The 12829-nt window shown below is 34.7% G+C and overlaps 1 protein-coding gene across 2 annotated transcripts in view; it reads left to right on the top strand.

Moving 5' to 3' along the window:
• The window catches only part of LOC149775104 (EF-hand calcium-binding domain-containing protein 5-like), a 66224-nt gene that overhangs the window by 47317 nt on the left and 6078 nt on the right, over positions 1 to 12829 (top strand). For both annotated transcript variants that reach the window (XM_089943143.1, XM_089943142.1), the window contains 5 exons: positions 1914 to 2086; positions 6396 to 6489; positions 8681 to 8815; positions 9803 to 10056; positions 12403 to 12653. In XM_089943143.1, coding sequence (XP_089799269.1) covers positions 1914 to 2086; positions 6396 to 6489; positions 8681 to 8815; positions 9803 to 10056; positions 12403 to 12653 — 907 coding nt within the window. The remainder of the gene's footprint in view (positions 1 to 1913; positions 2087 to 6395; positions 6490 to 8680; positions 8816 to 9802; positions 10057 to 12402; positions 12654 to 12829) is intronic.

Below are 12829 nucleotides of genomic sequence, written 5' to 3'. Positions count from 1 at the left end.
TGGTTTGATTTGTGAAAGAAAATTGCTATCTAAACTAAGTTGTTGAGCTTCTCTGCATCTGTTACATTGTCTGTCTGTCTGTCTGTCCAGCTAAACTGAAAACCTCAGAAATAAGGATACATCTAGTAAAAATTGTGTGAGGAAAGTGTCACCAATAAGTACATGTGGCAGGTCTAAGAGTGATTCAGAACCCACACCAGACACTGACTCAGAAATATCCCATTTCAGGTCAAAGTTGCAGAAACTGTTTCATGAACTTTACAAAACAAAGCATAAGAAAGGTATTACTCCATGGAGCAAAAGACTGACTATGTATTAATTGACTATTTATTAATTGACTATATATTAGCTGACTATATATTAGTTGACTATATATTAATTGACTGTGAATTAATTGATTATGTATTAATTGACTATGTGTTAATTGACTATGTAATAATTGAATATAAAATTAATTGACTATATATTAATTGACTATATATTAATTGACTGTCTATAATTTGACTATATATTAATTGACTATCTATTAATTAACAATGTATTAATTGACTATGTATTAATTAACTATGTATTAATTGATTATTGATTGAATATGTTTTAATTGATTATGTATTAATTGACCATGTATTAATTGACTACCTATTAATTGACTCTTAATTGACTATGTAATAATTGACTATGTATTAATTGACTATACATTAATTGACTATTAATTGACTATGTATTAATTGACTATATATCAACTGACTATATTAATTAACTAGTAATTGACTTTATATTAATTGATTATTAATTGACTATGTATTAATTGACTATGCATTAATTGACGATTAATTGACTATGTATTAATTGATTATTTATTAATTGACTATGTATTAATTGATTATGTATTAATTGACTATGTATTAATTGATTATGTATTAATTGACTATGTATTAATTGACTATTAATTGATTATGTATTAACTGACATAAAAAAAAATAGTTGAGATGTTTTAAGATCAAAGCATCAAGATAAAAAGAGAGGGTCAGAGATACAGAAATGCCAGTAGTCCAAGCTTTGAATAAATGGAAAATACAACTTAATCTTGCAGACCAATTTGGTTGGATAGTTCATTTTACTTTAACATAAATAGCAAAAGATTCTTGTTTAACATGGTTTAAGTAGAAAAAGATTTGACAGGATTTTTGCTACATACCACTATCTTACAAACACTGGTAATAATAAATGAAAAAGAAAATATTACTATTTGTAAAAACACTTCCAAAACACTGAATCATCTCATTTAGAATTGTGCTATAGCAAAGTTGTTTTGGAGTATTTAAATAGATGAATTAGAAAGAACACTAACATTTACTCTCAGTTTTCACTTTTGTAAAGACATGTATATACAATGCATCATGAAAGAAAGCCTCCATGATTATTTTGTGTTCAAATATTTTCTTGAAAGATATTGTGGTAGAAAGAATTATCTAAGAAAAAATACATGAATAGGTTGTAAATGTCATTGGCATACTTATATAAGAATAATAGAATAATTACATTGTAGCAACTATTTTAACACATGCAGATACATCCAGGAATAATGTATATATATTTCTATTTGTTTCACACATTTCAAACAAATATACTCAGATTCATTTAGTTCTTCCTCCATACTCCAATGTTCATATTAATTAACTTCCTTCCTTTGTTCTAACTGTTATATCCTACAGTGTATTATTTTGACATATACATATTTTTTTGAGCTTGTAATAATGTTAGTAATTATATTGCTTATGTTTGTTTCAATAAAAATAGAAAAGAAAACAATTCTGATGGTAAAGCATCAATTTATAATCTGAATATCAGTGGATTACAAATTGTTATCTTTTTTGGAAGATTAATTAATTTGCAAAGCATTCTCTTGACAGGATGCTGAGGCCCATGGCGGTGGAAAACACCTTTGTGCCAACATTGCTATGCTTGAAAGGAACACTGATGCACCAGAGCGTGGAGAATTCCGTCTGCGTTATGTGGCTGCAACAGTGGAGGATGCAGACTTCATGCTTGGCAAATGCCTATACAGAGACATGCCTGGCATTAGGTATTGTACATAGTGTTACAACCCAGATACCTGGCATTAGGTATTGTACATAGTGTTACAACCCAGATGCCTGGCATTAGGTATTGTACATAGTGTTACAACCCAGATGCCTGGTAATAGGTATTGTACATACTTTAGTGTTTACAACCCATATGCCTGACATTAGGTATTGTACATAGTGTTACGACCCAGATGTCTGGCATTAGGTATTGTACATAGTATTACAACCCAGATGCCTGGCATTAGGTATTGTACATAGTGTTACACCCCAGATGCCTGGCATTAGGTATTGTACATAGTGTTACAACCCAGCGGTCTGGCATTAGGTATTGTACATAGTGTTACAACCCAGATGCCTGGCATTAGGTATTGTACATAGTGTTACACCCCAGATGCCTGGCATTAGGTATTGTACATAGTGTTACAACCCAGAGGTCTGGCATTAGGTATTGTACATAGTGTTACAACCCAGATGCCTGGCATTAGGTATTGTACATAGTGTTACATCCCAGATGCCTGACATTAGATATTATACATAGTGTTACAACCCAGATGTCTGGCATTAGGTATTGTATGTAGTGTTACAACCCAGATGCCTGGCATTAGGTATTGTACATAGTGTTATATTTTAGATGTATGGCATTAGTTATTGTACATAGTGTTACAACCCAGAGGTCTGGCATTAGGTATTGTACATAGTGTTACAACCCAGATGCCTGGCATTAGGTATTGTATATAGTGTTACAACTCAGATGCCTGGCATTAGGTATTGTACATAGTGTTGCACCCCAGATGCCTGGCATTCGGTATTATACATAGTGTTACATTTTAGATGTATGGCATTAGGTATTGTACATAGTGTTACAACCCAGAGGTCTGGCATTAGGTATTGTACATAGTGTTACAACCCAGATGCCTGGCATTAGGTATTGTATATAGTGTTACAACTCAGATGCCTGGCATTAGGTATTGTACATAGTGGTGCACCCCAGATGCCCGGCATTCGGTATTATACATAGTGTTACAACCCAGATGCCTGGCATTAGGTATTGTACATAGTGTTACAACCCAGATGCCTGGCATTCGGTATTATACATAGTGTTACAACCCAGATGCCTGGCATTAGGTATTGTACATAGTGTTACACCCCAGATGCCAGGCCTTAGGTATTGTACATAGTGTTACAACCCAGAGGTCTGGCATTAGGTATTGTATATAGTGTTACAACTCAGATGCCTGGCATTAGGTATTGTACATAGTGTTGCACCCCAGATGCCTGGCATTCGGTATTATACATAGTGTTACATTTTAGATGTATGACATTAGGTATTGTACATAGTGTTACAACCCAGAGGTCTGGCATTAGGTATTGTACATAATGTTACAACACAGATGCCTGGCATTAGGTATTGTATATAGTGTTACAACTCAGTTGCCTGGCATTAGGTATTGTACATAGTGTTACAACTCAGATGCCTGGCATTAGGTATTGTACATAGTGTTACAACCCAGATGCCTGGCATTAGGTATTGTACATAGTGTTACAACCCAGATGCCTGGCATTAGGTATTGTACATAGTGTTACAACCCAGATGCCTGGCATTAGGTATTGTACATAGTGTTGCACCCCAGATGCCCGGCATTCGGTATTATACATAGTGTTACAACCCAGATGCCTGGCATTAGGTATTGTACATAGTGTTACAACCCAGATGCCTGGCATTAGGTATTGTACATAGTGTTACACCCCAGATGCCAGGCCTTAGGTATTGTACATAGTGTTACAACCCAGAGGTCTGGCATTAGGTATTGTATATAGTGTTACAACTCAGATGCCTGGCATTAGGTATTGTACATAGTGTTGCACCCCAGATGCCTGGCATTCGGTATTATACATAGTGTTACATTTTAGATGTATGACATTAGGTATTGTACATAGTGTTACAACCCAGAGGTCTGGCATTAGGTATTGTACATAATGTTACAACACAGATGCCTGGCATTAGGTATTGTATATAGTGTTACAACTCAGATGCCTGGCATTAGGTATTGTACATAGTGTTACAACTCAGATGCCTGGCATTAGGTATTGTACATAGTGTTACAACCCAGATGCCTGGCATTAGGTATTGTACATAGTGTTACAACCCAGATGCCTGGCATTAGGTATTGTACATAGTGTTACAACCCAGATGCCTGGCATTAGGTATTGTACATAGTGTTGCACCCCAGATGCCCGGCATTCGGTATTATACATAGTGTTACAACCCAGATGCCTGGCATTAGGTATTGTACATAGTGTTACAACCCAGATGCCTGGCATTAGGTATTGTACATAGTGTTACACCCCAGATGCCAGGCCTTAGGTATTGTACATAGTGTTACAACCCAGATGCCTGGCATTAGGTATTATACATAGTGTTACAACCCAGATGCCTGGCATTAGGTATTGTACATAGTGTTACAACCCAGAGGTCTGGCATTAGGTATTATACATAGTGTTACAACCCAGATGCCTGGCATTAGGTATTGTACATAGTGTTACAACCCAGATGCCAGGTATTAGGTATTGTACATAGTGTTACAACCCAGATGCCTGGCATTAGGTATTGTACATAGTGTTACTATATGTACCACATGTATTCATGCAGGTCAAGTCCAGCTGCAAACAACATATATGCTGATCACATAATGCATCAGCAGATCAGGGTCTGTGTTGCTTGTACTACAGTAAAGATTAACAGACTGTATAGACCCAGACCTATGGTGCATTATGCAGTGGCAGGTCTCAGTTTACGCAGTTTTCTGATGGACTTGACTTATAAGTGGGTATATATGGTACCATTTGAATTAGAGATCTTAGGCTTAATACCCAGCGTTGTCATTTAAGAGAGTGATAACCTTTGTTGTTATATATATATATATATATATATATATATATATATATATATATATATATATATATATATATATATATATATATATATATATATGAGCATTTGGTCACTCATGGTCATTGAACTTCTCCATTCACAACAGTTTTTATACCAGATATTCAGACATCTCCAACCTGTCTTTTTTACAGTAATCCATAATAATTATAAAAAGTTATTTGTAGTCATAGTAATGTAAAAGCCAAAAAAATAAGGAAAGAAAATTCTGTACAGGAAGAGTAAGCAGTATTTGGCATCCTTGGATACAAGGATTTAATGGCTCTTAAAGTGTAGAGATTCAAACATTATTTCTGCAAAATCATTTTGAGCCAACTCTGAAATATTATTCCACAATCTAAACCTCACAGTGAGCAATTATGCTGTTATACTTTTATTTTTGACAAAAGCTTCCGTAAACTTACGGGATTCAATCCATCAAAAACACACATTCTTTGCTCTGGGAGCCATGATGTTTTATTGTGTTCTGAGTATGTATTGAAAAGCAGGAGATAATGATGGTTATGTTCAGCCACTATTGCATTCCAAATGAGGATAAAAAATAAAATCTTGGTGACAGATTTTTTTTTTGAACACAATGAAATCTGTCAGTTGCAGTTAAGAGGGGGCCCAGAGTGGCTGAGTGGTCTAAAGCACTCTCCAATACGATCACTGCCATCTCACCTCTGTCTGTGGTGGTTAGAGTCTCGGATTCAGCCAATGTGGTTATGTGAAAAAGCTTGCCAGTAGCTTTTCCTGGGTCGGTGGTTCTTTCCGGGGTTTTCCCGGGTTCTTCCTCCACCATTAATACTGGCCGCCATGCATAGCCTATCGTGTGCTGAAAAATGGCGTTAAACCCCACAACAACAACAACAACAGCAGTTAAGAGCTTTAAAGATTACTTAAGGGAAAGTTGATGACAAAATTTGGAATACAAGGAGCATATTCTGTCTGACTTTTAATTTGGTTCATGGGAGATGGAGAGGACACAATTTAAGAAAACTGTCTTGCAAGATATAAAATATTTGGTGTCATAAATAATGTATTGCCCTTGTTGGGGTATGTGGGAAGATTTGCTTGCCCTCATGGAGCATGACTTGCCTTGGGTGAACAAAATGATTTATCTCCCCCTAACAAGGGCAGTAAATATGTCTTTAACATTTTTGGGAATATTCACAAAAGGCATTTGCTACTAAATGAAATTTGATTGTAATGATGACTTTATTTCTTTTTGCCATGTCTTAAATTAATGCTTATTTTAAATGTAAATTGCACACTGAAACAAACATGAAAAGCTGCACTGGTATATTCCATTCAAGAAAGGAATGTTGTTTGATTTTTTATTTATTTCTGTAATAAATGTTTTGTCATTATTTCAGTTTTGCTGCCATTGAGAGTGGAAAACCCATCCATGTGCCTAGAGTAGCTAATCATGGCAATATTCAGTTCTGGAATCCCTACAGAAGCCCAGAGGTACTCTTTCTTTTGCTAAGTTCTTAGTGTAGACTTATGCACATAAAGAGTTATTATTTTTCCACAAGCATCTCACTATATTTAAAGATGCTGGGTTAATACAAATCATTTATTATCATGAAACCTCATTTGTTGTAATACGATTTTCATTATTCCTTATGTATGTTGATTTTTTATTCTCTTCACATAATTGTTTATAATGTTTGGATATTGTTATCATGGTATAAATGTTGAATATAGAAAATGATGTTATTGTGATTTGTTGTCAGACTATGACTAATTGACTAATTGACATTTGCAGGTCAGAGCTAGATTTTGTTCTATGTAGATTTGATGTTTAGAAGGGGATAGGTTTATAAACCTTGCTGTATATAGCCAACTTTCTTTGTCGGTTTGGAAGAATGTATTCCCCTTAAGCATGCTCTGTACTTTTTGTTACATAGATTAGTTTGTACAACAACATATTTGTATATTTAGATATATTGGCCTTTTTGGTCTTGTGAAAGTTTAGTTAGCTGTGTAAAGGATGTAACTCAAATTTAAATCAATAGAGAAACTAATTAGATTCTTAGCAGTTATCTCCCTTGTAATAGTTACACGTGTAATACTAAAAACGGAATCATTTCAATAGATGGCAATTACATTATTTTATATTTTTTATGTCCTTTTTTTAATATAAATTCTCTGGTAAGAGATACAAAGAAGAAAAGACTTAAAACATTTAAATTCAGATTACATGCTTAGAATGATATTGAGAGAAAGAAAAGAAATGATTGTCAGTATCTCCCATTTTATGCTCATAATATTGATCATGTTTAATGTAATGTATTAGCATAAACCTCGAGCCATCAGTATTCTTAAGACTTTGATTGCATACCCATTTAATCTTACATACATGTTCTGTTGATTAATCCAATACAACTGTTTAATCCATATTTCTGTATTACACACCCAGATTAGAACTACTTGGGTGTCTTTTTCTAAATCTGCACATTGATATTTTGAACTGCACTGAATCAAACTTTAATAAATCCCAATTTGTTCTGATTTACATTCACACTGTTAAGGTAAAATTATTTTGAAAATGTAAAAGAGTGGTGTATGTAATAAATATTAAACCACATTTGTTTTTTTTGTTCAAGGGGAAGAACTCATTTAATATGGCTTATGAAACCATCTCAGGCTAATGGCATTAGCATATCTCTATGCCATATCAAACTCGTTCATTCCTGCCAACTCAGAACATGACCTAAATATAATTTTGTGTATTTGACCTAAATATAATTTTGTGCATTTGACCTAAATATAATTTTGTGTATTTATTATTGCTGAAAAGCATACCATATTAACTGAAAAAAATGCAAGTTTGACTGACGCACACCAACTTTTCAAATCCACTTCTCTTTCTCTCACCGAGTTGAGAAATTTCCTGGAAGTTTATTGATGTATACTATTGTAAAATCAGTGTTTATTGACCATCTTATAGTTACATAATCATTTCATAGTAATGTTACCTCAGTATATTTTAGCACTGTGTTCTCAGGGAGAGATAGGGCATAATGTGAATGGTTGCAGCTTGTTTCTTAGTGAATAATGAAAAAAGAAAACGTTTATAGTTTAATAATCACAATAAGAGTGAAAGAAACTTATAAATTTTAAAACAATGTTTATAAAACTCTGGGAAGTCATTATCAATTTACAACCTACCATATATCTGCCTTGGAGATTTCGTTCCAGAATTCTGAAGCTATCTAATTATATAGTAGTAAAAAAATCAGTCACCACAAGACACTTTTCTAAGCATATTTTATTAGAGAAAACTGTTATCTTCTATGTAGATTTTTGGGAATTTTTAAACGTATTCTGCTATATGGACATTTGATGACAGGGCATTGTTCCCTTCCACTTTCTTTGCAATCAATCTTAGTTGGGGAAGATATTTATATATGCATACTGCAAGAAAATGAACACCAACCCTATACAATTTTCTCCATTTTGAATCGCTTGAATCCTTAACTATGCCAGCTATACTCCAGCATTTCACCATTGATGACCTTTGACACAGCATTACAAATAACATAATGAAATAATCAAGAACCAGATGTAGCCGTTTTGTTTCATTATAATATATATCTCTGCCATTTTACAGATCTATACTGCTAGACAAATTCAAATGTTGTTTTTTGTTTAGGAGCGGGAAGGTGCTTTCATAGTAATTCCACTCAAGGACAGGAAGAAGAGAGTTTTTGGAGTGTTGGGAATAGATACGCTGGCTGATAGACACAGCAAGAACATATTCATTACTCACGAAATTCAGTTCTTCCAGGTAAGCACCATAGTAACCAAACTTTTAAATCCAATATTTCCAGGTAAGCACCGTAGTAACCAAACTTTTAAATCCAATATTTCCAGGTAAGCACCGTAGTAACCAAACTTTTAAATCCAATATTTCCAGGTAAGCACCATAGTAACCAGACTTTTAAATCCAATATTTCTAGGTAAGCACCATAGTAACCAAACCTTTAAATCCAATATTTCTATTTGGCTGTGGCATGTATGAAAAATCTTGTTCATCATCTGGTTATACAGAGTCACAGTAAAACTGTCTTGAAAACCAATCTTTCTGTAAACAAAAAATGGTCAACAGGTGGTAATTCAGTAGGTCTTTGTGATAAGATTTAAATAAAGGATTACATTTATGGCTTATTGTCCAGGTTCATATATGTTGAATTCATGTTTCATACACTGTCCTTGAGACTGCTTGTAGATTAATTTGTTGTTTGCTTACATTAAAAATCTGTCTTACAGAGCAGGTGGTCTCGATATGGGTCTTTCAAGTCAAGTTTGACCTTACTTTATTAGATTACTGGGAGCCAATCATTCCTGTGGACATGTCTTTATTGCACAGTTGTAACTGCTTTTTACTAAGATGGTCCAGAATATTGTAACGGATCAATGCAAACTACTTTGTCAATGCAAACTACTTGTCAATGCAAACTACTTTGTCAATGCAAACTACTTGTCAGTGCAAACTACTTTGTCAATGCAAACTACTTTGTCAATGAAACTACTTATCAATGCAACTACTTGTCAATGCAAACTACTTTGTCAATGCAAACTACTTGTCAGTGCAAACTACTTTGTCAATGTAAATTACTTTGTCAATGCAAACTACTTTGACTCCTTTGAAAACCATCAGAGATTGAATGCCTTATTATCAATTTGTATCAGTTTTGTCTTTACTTAGCTTTTGTTGATTGCCCTTCACTTAGAACTTTAGTCAGTAATAATTCATAGTCAAGTATGATTTTAGGGTGTGGCCAAATCCTTCAGTATTTCTTACCACCATGTTGACATGAGCAAAAAGTTGTTGCGAATCACCGAGAGTGCTGTGTCATGGATTCATCGCAGAAGCCCTCATGTAAGGGAGATCATCACATACATTGTGGAGCCAGATGACAAGGGCCTGGACTTTACACTCAGAAAAATGATGACCACAGACAAGAAAGGAAACATTCAGAGTATTCCAAATCCACCACGGCTTGAAAGGAAAGACAACTTGTTTAGGTAAGTGGATATCTTTTATCCTCAGTTGTTTTTTTCATTCCATGGCTTTTACCACCACAAGATCATGTGCTTTTAGCATTACAAACATACATCCAGATATCCAACAACACCCAATCACAACAAGGCCCCTAGTTATAACATGGTTTGTGTAATAAGCAGACAAAGTCATGGGTTATATTTCATTAAGTGGTAGTTAAATTAAATATACTTCATTGTAAGGCAGTCTCAATGTAAGGTAATGTACTCTATGTCTCCCATGGACAGCATTTTAATAAGGGAGTCTTGTATCATTTACTTCATTATAAAGCAATCTCACTAAAATATGGTGTACTCTACATCTCCCATGGACAGCATTACAATAAGGGAATACTGTGTCATATACTTCATTACAATGCAGTCTCAACTAAATAATGGTGACAAAGTCTCCCACGAATAGCATTATAATAAGTGGGTATTGTTATCATATACATCATTATAAGTCAGTCTCATTATAAGGTGGTATACTCTCTATGTCTCCTCTGGACAGCATTACAATAAGGAAGCACTGTATCATGTAATTCATTACAAGGCAGTCTCATTATAAGGTAATATACAGTATGACTTTCATGGATAGTGTTATAATAAGGGATTGCTGTATCGTATACTTCATTATAAGGGAGTTTCAATTGGTCTGAAGATGGTGTACTCTCCCATGGACAGCATTATAATAAGGGAGTAGTGATTTCATATACTTCATTATAAGGCACTCTCTGCTATAAGGTATACTCTGTGCCTCCCATTGTAAGTGCTAATATGAGGAAGTACTACACCAGCCAACAAGAATATTTAAAATTTATACTCAAAACCTCAGTGTATATTGAGTATTTTACGATGTTGTCCATCTGTTACCTATTTCATTTCTGCACAATAACTCAAGTTCTCCATATGTCCATATGTACCATTGTCAGAGTTTGTGGGTGACTTGCACTTGGGGTAAGGGAGAAGCCCATTCACTTTGGGTTCAAAAACTAAAGGATCAAGGTCACTGTGACTGAAGAATAAAATATGTTTCCACAAAGAAACATTAGTTCTACATGATATTATGTGGACCAGACTATGTGAATGGCTTGTGCTTGGTGTAGGGGTCAAATGGTCAAGGTCACTTTTGCTGGAAAAAAATTTCTGCTTAAGTTCTGCTTCAAAGACCTGAACCAAAGTTTATGACTGAAATTGATTTTGGGTAATAAAGAAGACTTTTGATTTGGGGCTGAAAAGGTAAAAGTCACTGGCTGAAAGAAGAACGTAATGAATTTAGTTCTAGACCACATACCATGACTAAACTTTTTGTGGAGGATATGCACTTAGGTGTTGAAGAGGCTGTTGATTTTAGGGTCAAAAGGTCTAAGGTCATGGGCATTGTGACTCAAATAAAATGAGTTCTGCAGAGTAGTTTTTGTTCTAAAGTAAGTTCATTGACCCAACATTTAGATTTTCGGGTCTAAAAGTCAAAGATTATGGTAAGTCTAGAAAAAAGATAATGGTTTCTGCACTGTAAATTTAGTTCAAGACTACATTGTTTGACCAACGGTCAATGTCATAAAGAACCTTTGGTCAGTTAATTCCAGAGTTAAACATGCCTTACTAGTGACCACACAGAGGGCTATTAAACTCGAGATAGACTTATAATGGACTTTTAACAGACAATACTTGTGCTGCTGATTTGACAGCTGCTACAAAAGCATTCATTTAAAGACTCAATGAACAATGATCCTCATGTGGAAACATTTGAACTCCTTTTCCAACCCAATAATTTAAGCTTCGATGAAATTGTAACCTCAACAATTGATACCTACAAAAAATAAATTTACACTTTATAGAATGTACCAGTTAATAGACCTTATGGAACACCGCAGGAGTATTCCTGCTTGAGAATCCCTATTGATGATGTTGTGGGACATGTATTAGCACCATATATGCTCATTTATAAGTGGAGACCAACTGGAAATTACATGGATCCAGATCTGCCATAGCAGATTGTACTGACAGATTTATGTCTGTGCATTTTGTTAAGAGTGATCAGTAGAACAAACAACATAGACCCTGATTTGCTGGCACATTATGCAGTGGCAGATCAGATTCTGCTTTTTGCATTTGGACTCGATTTATGAGCAAGTACATATGGTATTCCTTCTGGACCTCAATTTATGATGCAAATCCGGTTGAAATGTTTGTTTAGCTGAGTTAGATACAAATCATTATAATGTTACTTTGTTGTTGGTGATTACGTTATCACAAACATTTTAAACATAGCAAACTTTGAATATTCTCTGAAGTGTAATGGGTTTTTTTCTACTGTTCTTTTACTAGGGATTACCTGTTCAAGTGTGTTGACAACTCTGAAAGTGTGACTGCTGATGCATATGGAGAGAGACACATTGCCTTTCCGTTACGAGATGACCAAGGAAAGGCTGTGGCTATTGTGGACATAAGTATTGGAGAGACACGTCATTTGCCAAGCCATGAGAATCGTGAGGTGCAGAGAATGCTCAGACTTCTGCAGCTGGCACACAAGGAAATCACCAGAGAGATGGCTGGAGAGGACAAGACAATGGTGTTAGGTAAGCCTGTCAAAATTAGGTGGATAGGAAGCCAGTAGATTTTGGCAATTTTGTCATTAACTTTTTCATATTTATGTTCGATGTTTTTTCAACCTAAAATGAATTTGAATACATTTTAGTGATATAATTTCTCCACAGAATGTATACAGTAGTTGTAAAGCATCTGTAACATTATG

This window comes from Sinohyriopsis cumingii, chromosome 19 (genome assembly GCF_028554795.1).
Source record: "Sinohyriopsis cumingii isolate HCF-2022 chromosome 19, ASM2855479v2, whole genome shotgun sequence".
Classification (NCBI taxonomy): Eukaryota; Metazoa; Mollusca; class Bivalvia; order Unionida; family Unionidae; genus Sinohyriopsis; species Sinohyriopsis cumingii.
The sequence above is the reverse complement of the archived record's forward strand: the minus strand, read 5'-3'. Positions and strand labels throughout refer to the sequence as shown.